Consider the following 22,730-nt stretch of genomic DNA (forward strand, 5'->3'; position numbering starts at 1 on the left):
ATAGTATTAAAGAGTGGTAGTAGGTTCGAGTCCATAGGGATTGGTTTTGTAATAAACTTTCGCATTTAACTTGTGATCAAAATTTCTGTCGTGTCGATAGTCATGGCTATAGTCGTGCCCACAACTTCAAACGGACCTGCTAAAAAAATAAATAAATCAAGAGGGTTTTGAAATGTTTAGAAACTAAATAATTGAAATAGCATAAATAAATGATTAAATAAATTAAAAATTAAATTAGAAATTAAATTCGGATTTTGTAGTCAAAGATAATAAGCCTTAGCCCAAGACTCGGTGGATTCCGAATTTTTTAATCGATCCTTGAAAATTAATTTTCTCCTCCAAACAATAAGTTGGTGATAGTAGTTAAGAACATCCTAACCACCAATTTTTCCTCTCGTAGCTAGTTCTGGTACGACCTACAAACCAACCCTTACCGATTATCTAACTGAGATACACGTGTTCCCAATTCAAGATTCTGGCAGCTTTGAGCTCTGAAAAACCCAATTTGAATTAACGGCCTCAACCGCGTGGGTCGTTTAATCCCGATCACTTCTTCCTTGATTTGTTCTCGGAGATCCGAATACAGCACGACCGACTTGTTTCTCCAACTGTTAGCAAACACGACTCCAACTCAAAGTGCACTTTTTGACTTGAAATCGAGTTAACTTTAAGGGATGAGTTGTCAATCTCGATACTTAGGAAAAATGTGAATACCGATTGGAAGGATTTTTAGTATGGATACGTATCTCACGATTCCCGACCGGAAAGAACACCAGCCTAAAGCCAAGATGAAATTTAGTGAAGCATGGATTTAATCATGCTTTGTAGGTTTATGAAAGGTGATTTGATGATAATGGAGGAAATTAGGAAAGGAATGGACTTGAAAGGCAATTAAATGAATTTTGAAAGAACAAAAAAATGGAAATGGAAGCAACAGAATGCTCGCGCCCAAATTGGAAGAAAAAGAATAATTTCTCTTAAATTCCAAATGAAAATCAAAGATGTAAAATTAAATGTGTCTTTCCTAAGTACATTAAAGCCCTATTTATACACATGATACTTACTAATTTTGGCTTTAACCACTTCAACATATAATTAAAATTAAATAAAAAATAAGATTTTTTTTTCTATTTTTGGCTTTTACAAAGTCAAAAGAATATGATAAGTCCTTAACTTTTTCCACATTTTTTATTCGACCTCATTTCATTGATTGTGTTTCAATTTGGTCATTTCCTGGTCGTTTTTTACTCTTAGCGTCCCAATTGCATCCAGGCTTTTACAAAGTCAGAAGAATATGATAAGTCCTTAACTTTTTCCACATTTTTTATTCAACCTCATTTCATTGATTGTGTTTCAATTTGGTCATTTCCTGGTCGTTTTTTACTCTTAGCGTCCCAATTGCATCCCTGATAAGATTAAAACATAAAAGAACTAATTCGGCAGGGATTAATTAAAAAACTAACCGAATTAAACACAAAAAGCCATGCAAATTAACATGTTATCAGTTTTCTTTTACCTACCATAGATTTGGTAAGGAAATCAAGGGGGACCATGAGTATATTTATGGGAAGGGGACATTTCAGATGATTTTTCTATTTACTTAATGTTCAGATTCTTCTTTAACATCAACATTATCTTCTTCTTCTTCTTCATTAAGATCGAAAATGTTCAGATTCTTCTTTAACTTCAACATTATCTTCTTCTTCTTCTTCTTCTTCATTAAGATCGAACTAAGATCTCATTTAGTGAGTAGATGATTCAGTCTTATGGTCGGTCTTACAGCTTTACACATTACGATTATAAAAGGGAAGGGTGTTACAGGAAGGTCATGCTTGGGGGTCACATATAGTTGAAATGTTAGTAAAATGTCTGTAATAGAGATTCTAATGGAAATCTTATGATTGTTTAAGTAGTTGTTGCTGTTGGTTTGGGACAAAGATTTGAAACAAAAGCTCTAGGCTGAGGTTAAGGTAGGTTACTCATGAGTCTCTAAACTCGACTTTTACACACTATATTATAATGATTCCTTGTATGGTTGATGTGCATGTCTTCTTGAGAAGTTGCGTGTATGTATGGTTATATATTCTTTGTGAAGCATTCGAATGGATGCTTTGAAGTGTATGATGCACTGTATGAATATGACAATGTGTGGTAAGCATGCATGGGAAGTTAAATGCTAGGAAGTATGACTCTATTAAGATTATGAGCGAAATCTGTGTAGATGCGTCCATTATGTTATTTGAGTGGTGTATGACAATGTGCGTTGTGTTAAAGGGGTACGGACGGAGTGTTGGGAAAAATATGTGATACAATAATAGACCCTGCAATGGTGCTTTAATAACGTTCGTTGGGATAGTAAACACGAGAAAAGGGTAGTATGGCAATCATTGTGAAAAGACCATGGCCATGACACATTCTAGAAATGGAGGATGAGCTGCATTTGTCTACCATGGTTTTTGCGTGTCCCAAAGGTGACGATGGGAAAACCTCTGGTTATAATGAGTTTAGGTAAATCCATATTGTCGAACACGGCAGTTGATATGGTGTCTTGATGGCAAACCAAACCAAACATTTGTGGTGAATATTTTGTAAAGATTTTGTGGTGAACTCTCTATAAAGCCTTTATGGCGAACTCTCTGTAAAACATTCTTGGCATATTTTTTAGAAAGCCTCAGTGGCGAAGTAATCTGGGAATACTTGTGGCGAGTTTTCTAGAAGGTATATATTGTGAATTCTACAACATTTAAACAACAAGTTGATATTCTATCCTTGTGGCAAGACCCGAGCATGTTTATGAGGCATTATCTGAAAGAGTTCTCAACAGTGTACCCGTTTAATGATTCCACTATAGTGATCTGCAATATTAAGGAACTTTGTATATTTGGAACATTAGTGGTGCAAGTGTCCACCAAACTTGGAATTTCTTAGGTTCTGTATTGAAGTTATCTGGGATTTCATTGATTGAATTAAAGCGTTGTATTCTTCTAAGCAAATATGTTTGTTTTGACTGATTTAAAGATACGATGTAGTTGGTGTGTTGATAATCGTTGGGTATTACAAAGGAATCTGTCAAAAGTAGTATATGTTGAGTTTCGTTCGAGGAAGAGTATCCAACTACTATCTGCAAAGAACATGTGTAATGTGATTCGAAATATGGTGTGAAGTCTGAAATCTGCCAGTTGAGTAAAATATGTATAAGACGGTTAAATGTAGAGATTGGCGCATGGTTATCCGCCAATTAGGAATTAGAAAAGTATTTGCCAAGGTCTGAAAGGAAATCCAAAACCTTTGAGTCGAGAAATTCTACAACATCGCTTAAAGGTAATAATGAGTGAGGCTCACTAAGTTCCTTTGAACTTATATGCGTCTTTCGATATGCAAGTTCTGAGAATTGAACCAGTGTGCTAGGGGGACCAACTAGGGATGCACCATGGTGGTAGATTGAGGGAAATGTTATGCATATAGAGGGACGCTTTTAGAAACATGTTTTCAAATAATACACGCTACAAATATATATGTTTAATCAAACATTTATGTCGTAAGGCTTTATACTACCTTTGAGAGTCTGTGACAAACGATAAATGTTTCATTCAAACCTTTTGTCTTAGAAAAAAATTTAAATAAATAAGAGGTACACTCAATATGGTTTTCATAGATTGTAAAATTTTGTTAAGTATGTAAGAATTGTAACATCTTATATTTTGATCCAATAAATCGGGTCGAGAATAAGGTGTTACACTAATTGAATAATTCACACGACCACCTAATTTAATTCCATATCGAATAAATCGACTCAATTAAATTATTTCCAAAGTCGCAGAATTTTCTTCTGATTCAAATGTAAATCGATCGAGCTTTTATTGAACTAGCAGAAAGACCGATTAGACATATACAAGTAAGCTCGAATAATTGAAATTATATCCAGAAGCATCATTCTAATAATTCGTAATTTATTTAATCATGGAGTAAGTCCACAATAAGTACCATAATTGAAAACTTCTTATTGTTTACTCTTTATGAAAGCAATCCATCCAACTGCTTTGTCTGATGGTCTCGCCATGTGTGTGTTACTATAATATGATATCATTTATTCCTTTAAGTTAAATAAGTTCACTCAATATAATTTTATTTTATCTCGTTGTCACCATCGTATCTTCTTAGTGATTAATATGACCACTTTCAACTAATGATTGTGATAAATTACTCATTCGAGAACAAGTAACTTATGACCATGTTCCATATTTATCAATCCAAAAAAATACCAATGAGAGGATATCATTAACTCTTTAATCAAGTTATGAATTTCATTGTTTCTAGTAAAGTTATATCATACACAAGTCATCTACCCAACATACCGTTTCTTGGCTCGATCATCTTTAGAGCATAAGCCTCCACTTATATCAAAGCACATGAGTTACATACGTATGGTTAATGAATAACTTAGGATTTAGGTAAGTCACACCATGAACGTCAAAAGTGAATTAATTCACAAACAGATTCATAATTAATTCAACTTAGGTCCAATTCAATGTATCATTCTTTTAATGAGTATATCTATGTCTCTACTCATGGAGTCAGCTGTTCCGATAGCTAAGACTAGCCATCTCCCCTATTGGAATTGTAGACAACATAATAATCATTCTAAGTATTTGAATCAAATGCTCACTTTGATTCTTTTATGAGATTACAAACTTGTTTAGATTATCTACTGAAGTAAGTTGTCTTTCTTGCAATGTAGATATTATTACAATGCCACTTATCATCAATTCACTTAGACAATCAATAAGCTAATATTTGTTTATCACAAGTTCACTATGTATACAAAACATGAAAAACAGAAACACAAAAGATATAATAGTGAAATGTGAAATTAAGTTTATTAATTTATTCATTGTTCAAATACATAGAAAACAATTACATGTTTACTACAGTATGGACACATTTCTCAACAAATTATTCATTTTAATGATGTGATTTAAGTAGTAAGTTAGCTTGAGTTGTTTTGACAACGTAATGTGATATCACACATTCCGATTCGACAACAGAGTTGAGTGTTGGGGTGTTACACTACTACGTACATTTTTTCCCTCCAAAGAAACTACTAATGTTGTTTTTTTATCTATCATGTTTATTTCATTGTTTATGTTTAAGATTTGTGGTTACCTCTCCTAACAAAATTAATTTTAGGGTTTGAACTTATATTTTCCTTTTAAAAGTGCAATGCGTTTTATCATTGCATCAAACACTTGTTGATATCTCAATTCATAATAGTTATTGTTAGAATATTTCAAAGAAGATAAATTTGAAAATGCTTAAGCAAATAATATTTTCCATTTTAAGAATTGGAAGTGAAAAGTGCTAAAAGAAACATATTTTAACCTAATTCTTAATGCGTTTTTGAGTGATTATTCAATGTTGATTGTGAATTTTATACTCCTAATCATTTAAATTCATGTTTTAATCCTTAATAGAGCATTTTAGAGCAAAATGAACGAAAACCAAAGCGTCACAGTAAGATGCAGGAGCCATACAGACTAAACCATTCCACACGACTATGTGACCCACACAGATGTGTGGTCGGCCGTGTTGATTTCACGGGATTTCACACAGAACTAAATAAAATCGTGATTTTTAGGTTTTTCAGGGAATATTAAAGAAAATAACTAAAAAAACACCATTGAAACTGACTTTGAAGTAGATTTCCATCAAGATTGAGGAATGTCAGCTAATTTCTTAGGAGATTATTATGAGTTTCTTTATTTCTTTCGGTTATATTGTATCTTGGGTGTTTTTATTTTCATGTCTGAACTAATTTTCTAAATACCTAGAAGAAATGAACCTTAGGATGGATTCTGTCATTTGATTTTTATTTTAAGCAATAAATATTTAGTTTCTTATTCTCAATTATGTGTGCTTAATTCTTGGTTTGATATTTCTAAATTGTTGATCCATATTTGATGTGCTTAAATCAGTGGTTGAATAGACCCCGTTTAAGATTAGATCTTGCGTAATTAAATGGAGTTGCATGCAATCATTGAAATAGGACGAAATAAATCTATTGGATTATAGAAAAATCTAATAGGGAATCTACAACACGAGTTAATGTCATAATAGGGGTTTTAATTAGAAAGAAATTTCAATTAATCAACCTAAAGTCAGTTGCTCTTATGCTCGAAAGAGATATTTGCATAATTTAGACATTTCTACATATCAAAGTGCTAAGTAAAAAAAAATTGAGTAATTTAGATTGATAGTGATAGATGAAATCTAGGTGAATTCTTTTCTGGGTATTGTTTCGCTTCTTGGTTGTTACTTGATTACTTTCGTGATTTGTTCTTCGTCGTGTTCATTAGTTAATTAATTTAGTTAATTTTAGTTTTGAATCAATCATTCGAATTATTAGGTTAAATAATAGAAAGACGATAATTACTAGTACTTTTAGTCGTCGTGGGAATAATATCTTTGCTCACCATAGCTATACTATTAAGTGCACTTGTCTTAGTCAAATTTTTAGTTAGTTTCGTGACACATTAGGAATGTATAATTTAAGAGTTGTATAAAAATGCTTATTTTAAACATGATATATAAAACATCAAATTTAAATACTTTTAAGTAATTAAAATATTATGATATATGTCAAAAAGTTAATATATTCATTTTAAACATGCTATTATAAAATATAAATAAGTTAAATTGTATTCTAATTCACTAATATTATGAAGCATGTAATATTGATTTTAAATACTTTAAGTAAATAATATAAATTGTTTTTAAAATTCAATTTGAATATATAAATGCAAATTATCATTTTTTCGTGTCTTTATTATTATTATTATTATTATTATTATTATTATTATGTCATTTTAAAGCTCTTATCAAACACCCGTTTGGCATGGTTTTGATTCGTGTTACTCTCATCCTCCACCTTTAATATTGTATTAAAAAAATATTCAACTTAAATTATAACACAAAAATGAGATAGGGTAAACTACACCCGATACCACTGAACTTTGGTTAATTTATAATTTTTTCCACTAACCTTTTAAAACTTACGAAGATGCCACTAACGTATCACATTATTACAAAAATACCTCTTAGCTGTTTATTGTCACTATTTGGTAATGTGCGTATGATGTGGCACGTTGAATTTGCCATGTGCTTAAAAATTATTATTTTTTCCTCTTCTGAATATTAAAATATTTATTTTCTTTTTTATTTCATTATTTCTTTTTTTTTCCTTTCCCCCCTCTCTTTTCCCTTCTTTTCTTTTTCATGTTCTTTCTTTTCCCAACAAACCACTAAAATAATTATGTTTAAACACCAACAATGAAATTGTTAGAACTCAAATGGATTAAACTCCTCAAATATCTAAATTGAATTGTAGAGTTTGCAAAATTTACCATGGTATTGTAACTTTTGACCAAACAAAAACCATATAGCAACAATTGTTAGCCAAACTAAAATCATTTGTTCTTTCGCGGTCCTTACATTGAAATGGCAGAGGAGGATGAGGTGATGTCGCCGTCACCACTATAGTAGCTGCAACCATCGTAGTTGTCGTGGTGGTGGTTGTTTCAAAGGTGCATTTTGTCGTCAATGGCGATGAGGCTGTCATTTTAAAGCATAGTTTTCCTAAGAATTTCATTCTTGGACTATATACTGCTACACCTTGCTTGTCGATGCATCCCTTCGGATCTAACTCCATCTTGTTCGGTCCCCACCATTGGTTTCACAGCCTAGGCTTGCTCCACTGGTTTAGCCATCTCATCATCAATGGGTTTATGTTTGAGTTTATTTCTCTAGAATTAGCGAAAAGATTGGGGTTGAGCTTATCGGAATCAAGGGACAACCTTGGGAAATCCACCAACGAGTTTAGTGTTTGGGAAAAGCCACTTGCGGTGGTGAAATTCGTGGCGGCTAAGGTTTGTTAGGAAGGGAAAGGAAATGGTAAGATCTTTGGCGCAAGAAGAAGGGGTTAATCCGTATCATCTTGACTTGGTTCTGATTTCGCTATCTTTTTAAGAATACCACTTCTCTTACTCGTATCGAAATAGTTCTGACGGTTCAATAATCTTCTCACTTCCATTCGAAGTTCTTAGTTACTTCGGCAGTTTGAATCTTAGCGATGGAATAATATAATTAAGAAGAAATGAAGAAGAAAGGGAAAAATATGAAAAAAGAAATAAAAATAAAATAAATATTTTAATATTAAGAAAAGGAAAAAAATGAAGCATGTGGCACATTTAACATGCCACGTCAGACGCATGTTACTTTAGAAACGGTAGTAAACGACTAAGTGGCATTTTTGTAATAACACGATAATACTAGTGACATCTTTGTAAGTTTTAAGAGGTTGGTTGAAAAAATTATAATTTAACCAAAGTTTAGTGCCATCAGGTGTAGTTTACCTAATAAAATAAATTAGAAATTCTATCTTACGTGTATGCCTATGAAACTATGTATGTAAAAATAACATATAATAAATAATGAAAATGTATGATTTGAAACTAAATGATAATAAAACATGCAATATAGACAATATTAAAATTAAAAAAATAGATTAAATTGTGAGTAAAACAAAATTTAAACACATAAATACATCAGATTAAGAATATTAAATGTACTACAATTTCTTATCATGGTGTTGCCATCAATTTTGAGTCTATGTCAAGTTAACTTTTGACACCAACTCAACTAATAACACTATCAATGTATACAATTTATGGAGGTAATAAAGTGTACATAATAAAATTAAAATGTATTAAATATAGCAAGAGAAAGCTTTGGTCGAGTGGTAAAATTAAAATTTTATTGACTCATATGTCATTGTTTTAAAACCCATCATATGCAAATCATTTATTGGTTTGTTTTAAGAAAAATAAAAAGATTAAAGTACCATAAAATAATATAACTTATTTTAAAAATGGAAAAATATTTTTGTAATTTTTCTAACAAGTCGGTACTCGGTTGACTCTTGACATTAAATGAATTCAATAGTTTTAACCGAGTTTAAATAATTATAATATATGAAATATATAAATATTTTTAAATAATTAATATAAATTATTTGTAAAATTTAAATTAAATTTATAATATATTGTAAATATAAATGACACATAAATGATTTGAATTTAAAAACTATTTGGGATTACAAATTCATTTAACATGAAAAACACTTCTAGAAAAGTAAGGTTGCAAACATCCTTACCAAACTATCAATGAAATTATTGTATTGAACAAAGAAATAAATCAATAAGCAAATTAAATCATTGTTAACCGCTCCCTTATTTCCAATGATCTAAAATTAAAAGAAGAATTAAAGGGTTAATATAATTTTTGGCTCCTGAATTTGGTAATTATGTTTGTTTTGGTGCTCGTAAGTTTTTATATCTACTTTGACATATGAACTAGATAATTAGATTCATTTTAGCTCATGAATTTGAAAAATATAAAAGTTTGATGATGTAACACTCTGAGATTGTGTCACATTATCACTTGAAAATTAAAAAAAAATTATATGAACTTTCAAGTGATTACATGGTACAATCTTATAGTGTCAGATACATTGTTCTAATAATCTGACTCGTGGTTGAACCAGATAAACCATTGATTCTCAATATAATCTATTTGATCAATTAAATAAATAAATAACAAATTAGTTCAACCTATTCAACTACTTGTTTTTGTCCAAGTTTGGATTTTTACTGATTTCGAGCAGTTTTCAATTCCATTCAATTCAACTCATTTGTTTGGACTAGTATACCAATTGATTCCCAGTCTAATCGGTCCAACCGACCAATTCAATCATGTACCAAGAATACTGGTTACATCATCAAATTTTAATAAAATTCGAGTTCAAAGTCTAAAATGGATCTAGATGCGAAATTCAGATACCAAAGTAGACTTAATTACCAAATTCATATGGTAAGAATTATATATTTTTAAAATTTTAAATAAGCTTTTATACCTTACCTAAAAAAATTATTACTATATTTAAATAATTAATAATATTTAATTTACCTTGAAATAGATCATAATCTTTAAATTTACTTTTTAAAATTTACAAATAGTTAACTAAAAATAAAAAAAAATCATTTAAATACTTATATAATCATAATTATTTTAATTTAACTGATAAATATACCTATCCGAACAAATCGATTAATCGATATGGACCAATTGAATTGAATTAAAAATTAATTAAATCAATTGAATTGAATTTTTTTATAATTTTTAATGGAATGAATGAATGGATTAAATTAATTAGACGAATAAACCATGAACACCAATCCAATTTTAAAATCGTTAGAGTATAATTTTCGAAGTAGAAATAACCAAATTCAAGTGAAACCCGACACCCCAAAGTTGGCCAACCCATCCATCCCCCAACCCACGTCGTAAAGCAAATAAAGTGCCTGAACTCTCTCATGTAGTCAAGTGGGTGCTACCCGCCCGCCCATCCACTTCCCATCTTATTTCCCTTTCCCATTTTATTTTATCACATTTCCCCTGCCCTGAACTGCCCTGCCCTGCCCTGCCCTGGTATCTTAGTTCGAAATTTCACCTCTCCCCTAACCATTAACCAAGTCGAAGCCCGAGACAAAGATACCCAAACTAAAAACACGGAATTGAAAGTTCATAAAGAACTCTCCTTTGCTCACTACTGCCTTCAGGCTTCAACAAAGGACCTTTCTCTTATTTGTCTCTGCTTTTGCAATTAATCAATGCACCCTTCGCCCCTCTGCTCCGCAAACAACTAAGGTATTTTCTTTCTTTTGGCTTTACCATTCACTGAATTTCCTCCAACTTCTTTCTTTCTGGGTTCTTTTTGGATCCTTAATTTTAGCTGAACTATAATATTACCCATGCATGAAGCTTCTTCCTTGTGACAAGCGTGCAAGGTCTTTGCTTACTCTGTTTTCTATAAAATAAAAAAGGTTTTCTTTTTCTGCTTTAGTTTTGAATTTCATTGAGTGGAACTTTCAACTTTCAACATTCAACTCTTCTTTTAGCTCTACATTTTTTTTTTCATTTCATTTCATTTTTTTATCGTATTTTGGAGTCAACAAAACAGTGAATTTGAGTTTCCTGTTTTCTTATTTATGTTTAACTTTGATTTCTACTATTCTCTTTTTTTTGTTCTCTTGACAAAATCATTCTTTTGTATCGTCTTTTTCTGCTTTATTTTTCTTTCTTTTCCGGTTTTTGCTTTATCTCCCTCTTATCGTTTTTCCCCAACTCACAACTCAAAATTTGAACCATCTTCTTCCCTTTCTCTCTCTCTTAAAAATTTGAACTTTATCTTTCTGGGTTTTCGCCTGCTTGGCATTTTCCATTAGTACCTTTTCTCAGCTAGCTCTCAAGTCTTCGTTTTGATCTAGCTTTAGAGTTCTCTTCGTGAGAAGAGAAGGTAAAGCATCAAGCATGTTCTTCAATTTTAATGCTTTTTCATTTTGTTTTCTCCTCGACCTCTCACTCCAGCGATGCTAGTCGTTATCTCCAAGCATACATAGGCCTCTGTAAGTGGAAGGTTTGCTTTAGGTGAGATCTTGGTGTTTGTTCTTCTTCTTTGTTTGAAAATATAAAAGGGTTCTCAATTTTCATTGTGATTTGAAAATGATACAAGAGAGAAGAATTCCATGGTTTGCTTTCATTGTTTCAAAAACAAGACATCGTTTCTTGTTTGATGGTTTCTATGTTCCTTGTTTTACTACTTTTCTGTCTTTTTCCTTTTTAGTCTTTGGATTAATTTGAATAAGGAACTATTTGGACAGACTTTAAGCATACTCTATTCTGGTGTCACATGGAAGATTATTATATATGCATTATCTTCAATTTGCTTTTTTGATTTATTTTACATGCAGCCATTACCGGAACCATGGATTTAATAAATCAATTAACTAAATGTCTTCTTGATTTTATCAGCTGGTTTTGTTTTCTATATACGAGACCTTCAATGGATCATATATTTGACCAAGTTTTAAAGAATATTAAACTATACCTTGAGGTGTAAACTGGCCTGATGTGTGGGAATCTTTGGTTTCGCTGACCATTCCAGCAACTACATACCTGAGATCTCTTCTGGCTCAAGGAGGAACATTGTGCTTTTTAACTTAATCGGATGTTTTGTTTGTGGAGCTGATGAAATGGGGTGTTCTGTTTCCACTAGTAGTCGGAGTACTTGCAGTTCCGGGAGCCGTGGGGAGGCAGTTTCTCCTTTGTTTTTCGAGATTGGATTTTGTGGGACAAAGAGAACTAAGAGAACGTTCTCTGATCATGTTATTACGCTGCAGAATTTACCCTCAGTACCCAACAGGATTTTCACAAATGGGAAGAGCCGAACTTCTTGCATATTCACTCAGCAGGGTCGAAAGGGAATCAACCAGGATGCCATGATTGTATGGGAAGTAAGTTTTAGATGTTACCTTGAATTTGAGTTCCTTTGATTCTAAGTTCCCTTTAAATGCTCAATGTGACTGATGAGGTTAAAATTCGTGTAGGATTTCATGTCTGAAGATGTGACCTTTTGTGGTGTATTTGATGGCCATGGTCCACAAGGTCATCTCGTTGCTCGCAAAGTGCGAGATGCCCTGCCCCTTAAATTGCTATCCTCCATGCATTCGTATCAGTCGAGGCAAAATGGGTCCGGAGGAGCATGTTTGAAGGGGAATTTGAAGAAATCGGATGGCTCTCCTGAGGACAGATTAAATTGTTTGTGGAAGGAAACATTCATGAAGTCATACAAAGCCATGGATAAAGAGTTGAGGTCCCATCCTAATTTGGACTGCTTCTGTAGTGGTAGCACTGCTGTCACTATAGTGAAACAGGTATGAGAGAATCACTGGTTTCTTCTCCTCACCTTCAACTTTTCTATCTTTCATCTAATCCATGTGGGTTGACTTCACTATTTTTAGGGCCCCAACCTTTTCATGGGATATATCGGGGATTCTCGTGCGATTATGGGATCCAAGGATAGCAATGGTTCAATGGTAGCAATCCAATTGACAGTTGATCTGAAGCCTGATTTACCAAGTACATTTGATCTCAAATCACATCCTTTTTCCCCTTGTGGGCGTGCTTAATCGGATGTAATATACTAAATACTAAATTTACATGCCTCAGGGGAAGCTGAAAGGATCAAAAAGTGCAGAGGTAGGGTCTTCGCATTGCAAGATGAACCCGAAGTACCGAGAGTATGGTTGCCATTTGATGATGCCCCTGGGCTAGCAATGGCTCGAGCTTTCGGGGATTTTTGTTTGAAGGAATATGGCGTTATCTCTATACCTGAATTTTCCCACCGGCTCCTTACGGAGAGAGATCAATTCATTGTTCTTGCCTCAGATGGGGTAATTCGTTCACCTTAAATTTTCCATTTATTCTTTATATGTGAATTTGGTTTCCACATTTTCCAGAACACTTGAGGGATTGTTGTTTATTATAGGTTTGGGATGTATTGAGCAACGAAGAGGTGGTTGAGATTGTATCCTTGGCTCCTACCCGGTCATCCGCTGCCAGGATTTTGGTGGACTCAGCTGCGCGCGAATGGAAACTAAAGTATCCTACTTCAAAAATGGATGATTGTGCGGTGGTTTGCTTATTTTTGGATGGGAAAATGGACACAGAATCTGATTACGAGGAACAGGGGTTATCATCTGCAACCGTTCAAAGTAATCATTCAGGTAATGCAATAGAAACCGATGATGGGCAGAAGACGGAGCTATACTTGCCGAGGAATTTCACGGTTAGATCATCGGAAGAAAGTGACAGTTACGGGAGAGTAGCAGCAGAGTTTGAAGGAAATGTGGATGCAGTCTCGACAGAGGATCAAAACTGGTCAGGTCTGGAAGGTGTGACACGAGTGAACTCACTTGTCCAGCTTCCAAGATTTTCCGAGGAAAGACCAAACCCTTAACTTTTGGGTATTGTCTAGAAACGAAACTGAACTGGTTTTGCTGTAATATCCAAGGAAAAGAAAGCCCTAGTGAAATGGTGCCTATTGTGTTGTACATTTCTGCTATAATTAAAGAAATTTCTCAACCAAGGGACTGGTGAGCTGATCTAACAAAATTATCATCACATGCAGGGCACAAACATCTTTTTGGTACAACAACTATTGGTTAAGTTAGGTGTCCTCCTCATCTCTCCTATCATGACTCTAAATTAATATAATATCTATATCCAACCATTAATGAGTACAGTAATTTCAGCCATCCGACTCTAAATTTATTGCTTTCAATTGACGATGGCTCATTGGTTCTGCAATTCTGAGCACACTGAATCCCGAGGGGGAAGGGCCAAAGTCATGAGACTGTTTGATTATTGTTTTTTATAAAATTGCAACTGTTATGATCACACGTATTGATTTCTAGTTATTAAAACAAAGGGTAAATTGCATAGATAGCCACCCAACTATCAAGAATTTTCATTTTAAGCACTTAAAATAAAAATTTTACAATTGAAACACTTATTACATAATTTAGTCATTTTGGTTAGTCTGGTTAAAATCATAAATGATAAGCTAACGTGGCAATTAAAAACTTGGTATAATAATTATAATACCCAATTTTTAGCATGGGCTCAAAACCATAAATGAAGCCCAAATTACAAACTCAAATCCAATTACATCAGACCCACTAAGCCCAAATATTACAAATCCAATACCTAAGCCCATTACCCTAACCCACTAGCCTAAAGCACCAAAAAAACAAACAGCAAAGAACCCTAAGCAGTTAGCAGCAGTCGCCCCACGCCGCAGCAACCGTTCCATTGCCCATGTCGTTGCTCACACGTTCAGCAGCCCTGCACAAAGCCCTTTTCACGTTCTCCTTCACCTGCAACAAACCACGAACAGTGGAAGGGTCCGAATATACAGCAACAAATTGTAAAAAGATTTTTTTTTGGGGCTTTCTCTGTAAAGCTTTGGCTATAAAAAAAAGCCAATGGTTTTTTGTAAAAGGGGGTTTTTTGGACAGATTAAGAAAAAATAAGAAATAGAGAGAAAAAAGAAAATCTTTTTTCTTCACAAATATGTATGTATGTATATCTAAATATTTTACAATTTATATATATACATACATACTTTTTTTATATATATTTTACAATTTATATACGTATCTATATATATATCTAAATATTCTTTTATTTTTTTCTTCACAAATATGTATGTACGTATACATTTTATAATATTTATACATTTTTCATATTTTATAATCCATACATATATATACATTTTTTATAATATATATGTATATATATTCATACACTATTTAAAATTATTATAAATATATTTTCTGCATTTTTTATATACATATATATACATATTTTCATAATTTACTAACATATTATACTTATACATTTTTTATTTTTTGTAAATACATATACATATATAATTTATATTAAAGTATTTGTTTCATGCTGTATATTAACATTTTATCATATTTTTAAAGAAAATATATTTGGTTTCATCAAAGTATTAAAATCATTTTTGTTCAAAGGCTTTTAAAATACGGCAATATTCGGTATTTGGGATCTTCGAGAGGATTGAGCCCTAACGTATTGGGTTCCAATTTTCCTTGTTGAACTTAAATAATCGAGAATATGCTTTATTCAAAACGCGTAAATATAAAAATCATTTTTGAGAATTCAACATGTTGTGTCCTAACGTATTGGGCGTGACATATTGTTTTCTGGAGATGAAGATTTTCCTATAAAACAAAAGCAATATTCAAAGTTTGGGGATTCTGAGAAATTGTACTCTAACGTATTGAGTCTCGATTTCTTCGTCTGACTTAAACAACTGAATATCCTTTTAAATTTCATTGTTTTTTTTTAAATCTTTTTAAACCTTTGACACCAAGACATTAAACAATCAATTTGGCACCGATTTTGGGCGTTATGAGGGTGCTAACCCTTCCTCGTGTGTAACTGACTCCCGAACCTGTTTTTTCAAATTTCGCAGACCAAAATCGTTTTTAGGGTGAGCCGATTACACCTCAATAAAGGATCGGTGGCGACTCCAATTTTTGTTTTTAAATTCGACAACTAAATTTTTTGTTTTCAAAAAAAATGGTTTCGACAGCTTGGCGACTCCGCTGGGGACTGGTTAGAGAGTCGAGCCATAAATTGATTAATTTTTGTCTTTTGGTCGAAAAACCAAATTTTGTTTTAAAATTCATGATTTCCCCTTTGCATTCATTGGTTTTCATCATGATATGTTTGCTTAATTGGTCTAAGTCCGTTAGTTTATTTGCATTTTGCATTTCATGGTCAATTTTACCCCTCTAAGTGGGAGTGAGAACCTAGTCCTTTGTGAGGTTTTCACCTCCGTGCAGGATAGTGGATTGCTTTCGGGATACATCCGTACTTATGTTTTCGTGAGATTTTCATCTCCGTATAGCCATAGGGAAATGTATTCCCCTGAACCAAACTCGGTCCGCATGAGCCTATAACGGGTGAGGATCGAGGAATCTACTGGTTCGAGTACCTTTGCTCTAGAAGCCAAACTTCATATAGTGAACCTTAGGAACTCACCCTATGTAGAATTACTCTGAACCTTAGTAGATACCTAACTAGGAGTTTTTATTATTTCTTGATTGTATTGGATTTAATGTTTATACCTGATACTAACTTGTTGTGTTTTGTTTTGACTGCATGACATTTTGACTACATGGCATTTCATTATAGAAAAGTGGTGTTGATTCACGTTCGGTTGCTAAATAGAGAGCTTGTCATGAAAAACAGATTTCTTGATAAAAGTGAAAGACAATACGATTGCCCGAATATAGCCCAAGAAACGTAATGTGAAAAGAGAAATAGTCTAAAAAAAGAGTACACGTCCTGGTTTCATTGCCTAAGGATTCAAGTTGACGAAGATTATTCAAGAGTCATCAAACGTCTGAACCTTTCTAAAAGAAGTTAATGAGTATGAATGAACAAGAAGTTGTGACCCGGATCAAGCAAAAAGGAGCTAGTAGTGGCATTTATTGGAAATTTATGAGATTTATCTTAAACATGCGAATGAAGAAAGAGATCGATGTTTTTTGGAGTATAAGGGAGAGGCCGTATATATTTTCACTTTATGTAAAGAAATTTGTCTTTTAGTAAAGTTTTCTAAATGCAATTGAATCAGAATCAACGTCTCTTTATGTATTCATTTCATGCATTTGCATTACATGACATCATATGCATTAAAATCCATTAAAAGAACCTAATTGAGTAAAATTATTTCAGTTAATTTGGAAAACCAACACCCTTACGGCACCCAAGCAAAGACTAGAGAAATGGACCAAAGGTTAGAGAAATTAGAGCAAATACAAATACAGGTACAGGAGCAATTGACCAAATTTCAACAATATATGAGGGATCAGTTGTTAGAATTCCAAAGAAATATGATGTGCCAGTTAACCCAGTTATTGGCTAGAGGGTTAGAAAGAGGAAATAGCCTAGTGGTCCGCTTTGAGGATGATAATGAGGACCATAAATATCCTACAGGCTTCACTCCAACAAATACCCAAGCACAACCAAATGCATATCCATAAAGGGTAATTGTTAATATCCGACCCCAATATCAGACCAACACTTCGACACCAGCGAATTTTCAGACTGGCTCAGGTTCTAACCTGATGGGCAATTTAACTAATCATGTTGTCATTAATGATCTAGTAGGAACAGAACAGGCGAGGGTAGAGTTCTCAAAACAATTTGAAGATCGTTACAAACGGAAAGGACAAGAGTGGAACTCCCAAATCAATACTTTAAAGGCCCCAAGGAAAAGGAAAAATGATGTGAATAATGCGAGTGGGTATAACAAGGGTTATTCAAAGTCGATTACCGCAAGCCAGCCAAAGACGATTACTACTAGCCATCAGAGCCCTTTAAAGCGAGAATCTTACACGAAGACAAATACAAAAGGGCCTCAGCTCACGCCTATACCGATGTTATATAGAGAGCTATATCAAAGCCTATTTAATGCACATGTGGTGTCCCCCTTCTATTTGAAACTAATGTTGCCCTCGTTTCCTAAATGGTATAATGCAAATGCTCAGTGTGAATACCATGCAGGAATTGCGGGGTTTTCGATAGAAAATTGCACCACATTCAAAAAGATAGTTGAAAGACTCATTAATATAGGTGTTGTCAAATTTGATGATTCATCCAGTGCAGAAAATCCGCTACCCAACCATGATTGATAATGGAGTGAATGCAATGTATGAAGAAGTGTTGGGAAATGTTCACATCAATGCCATATATGAAGACACAATTTAAAAAGGGTCCTTGTAGATATTCGCCCTTATCAACTTGGAGATGTTCTAAATAATTGGACTGCGGAGGAAATTGCTGTAGTATTTTGAACTTATTTAGAGTAAAGTTCAGACACATTTGTTGCTTTTAGCCTAGAAGCAATAAGAACTTCTTTGTGAAATAGGCTCATGTTTGAACATCATTATTTTAATGAAATGCATCATTGCGATCATCTTTGAGCTAATGTCCTTTCATTCTTTTAGATTTTCTTCCAAATCATTCTTTCATTCATTCATAATTATACGGTACAAATAATTATTCATAAATTCATAAATTCTTTGTATATTCTTTTATAGTTACAATAGGTCCCTGGATATCAACAACATGAGTAACGCTGCTACAGACTCAGGATCTCCTGTTGAGCGAGACATGTGTTTAGAGGGATCTCATGACTTTGAAGATGACATAGATTCTAGTCCATCTCCAGACTTGTTGAGGATGGTAGAGCAGAAAGGAAATTCTACCTTATGATGGGACAATAGAGATTGTGATATTAAGAGAATGTGTATAACGGGAGAAACAAAGTAGGACCTTGTTGAGTTACTTCAAGAGATCAAATATGTCTTCGCATGGTCATACTAGAATATGCTCGGGTTAAGCACTGATATTGTAATCTGAGTAACAGTACGACGTCAAAAATTTACAGTATGTTCAAGATTAACATCATGAACAATGCAGTTAGAATTCTTTGCCGGGGCAATACTTTCTTCTTTGGCTCATCATAGTTTTTCCCGTTGAAGTCAAGTTGCCATTTCTCCGTATTTTTTATGGATTTCATCCTAATTGAAGAGGAAGATCCAAATTTTTTTTCGTCATAGTTAAATTTCGCCCCAAAAGGCTCTATGAGAGAAACCTGATACCAAAGAAGATCTTTCGCATACAAAATGAAAGTGGAAGATTTTATGTGGAAGACCTTATCTGGAATAACATTAATTCTGATCGAAAGAGATGACCAGGACTTGCCTAATCCTATGAGTGCAGATTCAATCCAAAAAAATAAGAACAAAAAATAAGAACAAAAAACAAAAATAAAAATAAAAATAAACAAAAACCTCTACCAGGGTAATGCCTTTCTCTTTAGCTTATCACGGTTTTTCCATTAAAGTTGAAATTCTTTCTCTCCAGGTATTGGCTGAGCTGAAGTAGGATGAAGATCCAATCTCAATACGATCAGTTGAACCTAATTGAAAGGAAAAGGTTAAAGGCTATTCGTCACGGTCAGATGTACCAAAAACAGATGATGCGAGCTTACAACAAAAAGGTTCGTCCCAGAGAATTCCACGAGGGAGACCTGGTATTGAAAAATATCATTCCTCTACAAAAGGACTTTAGAGAAAAATGAGTGCCAAATTGGGAAGGTCCTTATGTTGTAAAGAAGACCTTTTCTGGAAGAGCACTGATCTTGAGTGAGATGGATAGTAAAAAACTTGTCTAATCCTGTAAACTCAGATTCAGTCAAGAAATACTTCGCTTAAAGAAGGAGAGGACCAAGGTAAAAACCCGAAAAGGGCATTTTGAGTCATAAAAAAATGAAATGAAAAAAATAAAAAAATGAAAAATGGAAAAAGTAAAAATGGAGAGGCTAAGGTGAAAACCCGCAAAGGGCGCCTTAGACCAAAGGGGATTTGAGTTGAAAACTCGAAAAGGGCGGCTCAATTTTTGATCAGAATAGGGCAGGAAGTGATCAGAGTAGCTTAGATTTTAATCAGAATAGGGGATGTGGTGGTCTTGATATACCTGAATCAGCAGGAAATGGTATGGAACATCTTGAGGCATCGACAGAGTACTGTAGATCTCCTACACACATGTCAAACTCAAAATGGTCTTCAGCAAGTTTGTACAGAGAAGTTCAAGCTGCGATATCTGAGGCACCTGGTTTTCATACTATTTATATTGAATTGCTTGTTCTTGGAATACTTCATTCTTTTTCAAGATACGTGTTCTTAATCCATTCTTCTTTTATTTTTACTATCATTGATATTCTATTCATTTCGAGCCATGCTCCTAAATCAATTCTATTTTTATCATTGTTATGATCTTTTGCAAGTATGTTGCATTGGAATAATGATTAATGGACCAATGAAACTTTCACAAAGGAAGTTTTGCATATTACTCTAGAAGTTTCTAAATAGTACAGTAACCTAAAACAGGACTATTGTTTAAAACACACCAAGTTTAAAGGTTGGAAATCTGAGAAGGAAGAGTCTAAATTAGAACTTTTTTTTTGGATTTTGTTATCAAAAACATTGATTAAACAAAATGACAAGATGATAAGTTGGTGGCAAGGCTTAGATGAACAAGCAAGCAATAATCACCAAGCAATAAAAAGGGGTTTCCTTGAAGAAGCGAATCATTTATTCATGCATAGGCGTTTGGTATGACACCCTGAGATTGGTATAAAAGACCAAAGAGCTTCATATTTTGTATCCTTGAATTGCGATAAGAGAAGATTGAGAAAAGTCATGTTTTCCTACCCTTGGGTTACAGTGAAAGGATGATACAAATTTTGTGTCCCAGTGGATTAAACTTTGAAGTTTACAGTGGGGCAGTTTGATTAAGTGTTTCATTGAAGGTGCCAGCGAAGCAAGAAGGCGTTGTAGCACGTTAGTGATAAAATCTTAATAAACTTTGAGTAATGACAGCCTAAGCGGGATCATTATCAAAAAATAATATTCTATATTCATTCAAATGTCATTCATACACGTCTAGTTAGGAGTATTTGATTCATTCTGATCATGACATCCTAATCACTAGGCTTAATTAGGTTCATAAATTGAATTATATAGGTCATGTTCCCTAGATAACCAACCGGTGAAACTTCAGCCGTATCTCCCTGAACAGCAGTGGAGTAGGTTGAAAATGGCAGATCTTGCGTTCCCGTACTGGCAGTGAAGTAGATCAAAGACACTAGTCTTATCGCCTTGAATTTGCGATGGAATAGATGGAAGCCACAACGGCGAATCTTACTTCCCTAGCGTTGCAGCTGAGCGGATTGAAGCCACAATGGCAAACCTTATCTCCCTGGCGTTTAGACTTGGATTAGCGAAGTGGAGCGGATTAAAGCTGTGGGTAGCGAATCCTATCTCTTTGGCATTACAGTGGAACGGGTTGAAGCCGCGACGGCAGATCTTACTTCTCTGGCGGTGTAGGGGACCAGATTAAAGCTACGACGACGAATCTCGTTTCCCCGACATTACAGTTAAATAGATTGAAGCCACAACGGCAAATCTTACTTCTCCGGCATTGCAACGGAGCAGATTGAAGCCACGACGGTGAATCTTATCTTCCTCGCATTAAGACTTGGATTAGCTAAAGTGGAGCGGATTAAGGCTGTGGGCAGCAAATCCTATCTCTTTGGCATTACAGTGGAATGGATTGAAGCCATGATGATAGCGGTGTAGGGGACCAGATTGAAGCCACAACAGCGAATCTCGTTTCCCCAACATTTCAGTTAAATAGATTAAAGCCACAACGACGAATCTTACTTCCCCGGCGTTGCAGCGGAGCAGATTGAAGCCACGATGGTGAATCTTATCTCCCTGGCGTTAAGACTTAGATTAGCTAAAGTGGAGCGGATTAAGGCTGTAGACAGCGAATCCTATCTCTTTGGCATTACAGTGGAATAGATTGAAGCCAAAACGTCAAATCTTACTTCCCTAGCAGTGTAGTGGAACAGATTGAAGCTACGACGGCAAATCTTATTTCCCCGACATTGCAATTAAATAGATTGAAGCCACAACGATGAATCTTACTTCCCTGGCGGTGTAGTGGAATAGATTGAAGCTACGACGGTGAATCTTGTTTCCCCGACATTGTAATTAAATAGATTGAAGCCACAACGGCGAATCTTACTTCACTGGCGATGCAGTGGAACAGATTGAAGTTACAACGGTGAATCTTGTTTCCTTGACATTGCAATTAAAAAGATTGAAGCCACAATGGTGAATCTTACTTCCCTGGCGGTGCAGTGGAACAGATTGAAGGTACAACGACGAATCTTACTTCCCCGACATTACAATTAAAAAGATTGAAGCCACAATGGCAAATCTTACTTCCCTGGCAGTGCAGTGGAACAGATTGAAGCTACAACAGCGAATCTTGCTTCCCCGACATTACAGTTAATTAGACTGAAGATAGCGAATCTTATTTTCCTGAAGTTGCAGTGGAACAAATTAAAGCTATAAATTACCGATTTTATCTCTCTGAAGTTGCAGTAGAGCAGATCATATCAGGTATTATCCTCCTGAAGTGGCATGGGGCAGACTGAAGATAGCGAGTCTTATCTCCCTGAAGTTATAGTGGAGCAGACTGAAGCTACTAATCCTATCTCCCTGAAGTTGCAATAGAGCGAATTAAAACGATGAATCATATACCTCTGAAGTTGCAGTAGGTCGAATTAGATCTTATCATATCAAACATTATCTCCCTGA

General features: G+C 34.2%; 1 protein-coding gene across 2 annotated transcripts; it reads left to right on the forward strand.

Annotated features, from left to right (window-relative positions):
- Positions 1-10,440: 10,440 nt before the first annotated feature.
- On the forward strand, positions 10,441-14,037 carry LOC107909262 (probable protein phosphatase 2C 52). 2 transcript variants are annotated; one of them, XM_016836731.2, is made up of 6 exons: positions 10,441-10,761; positions 11,926-12,407; positions 12,501-12,827; positions 12,915-13,032; positions 13,123-13,346; positions 13,442-14,037. In XM_016836731.2, the coding sequence occupies exons 2-6, from the start codon at positions 12,147-12,149 to the stop codon at positions 13,910-13,912; spliced, it is 1,401 nt and encodes a 466-aa protein (XP_016692220.1). In that variant the 5' UTR covers positions 10,441-10,761; positions 11,926-12,146; the 3' UTR covers positions 13,913-14,037. The 2 variants fall into 2 exon arrangements, with proteins under 2 accessions (XP_016692220.1, XP_016692219.1); XM_016836730.2 differs by having other exon boundaries at positions 10,445-11,541; positions 12,059-12,407.
- The last annotated feature ends 8,693 nt before the right edge of the window (positions 14,038-22,730 follow it).

Source organism: Gossypium hirsutum, chromosome D02 (assembly GCF_007990345.1).
Source record: "Gossypium hirsutum isolate 1008001.06 chromosome D02, Gossypium_hirsutum_v2.1, whole genome shotgun sequence".
NCBI lineage: Eukaryota > Viridiplantae > Streptophyta > Magnoliopsida > Malvales > Malvaceae > Gossypium > Gossypium hirsutum.

Coding starts and splice junctions, on each gene's coding strand:
- LOC107909262 (XM_016836730.2), top strand. CDS start 11,441: ATGCTTTTTCATTTTGTTTTCTCCTCGACCTCTCACTCCAGCGATGCT. Junction 11,542..12,058: donor AAGTGGAAGGTTTGCTTTAG/GTGAGATCTTGG, acceptor TGACCATTCCAG/CAACTACATACCTGAGATCT. Junction 13,347..13,441: donor TTGTTCTTGCCTCAGATGGG/GTAATTCGTTCA, acceptor TGTTTATTATAG/GTTTGGGATGTATTGAGCAA.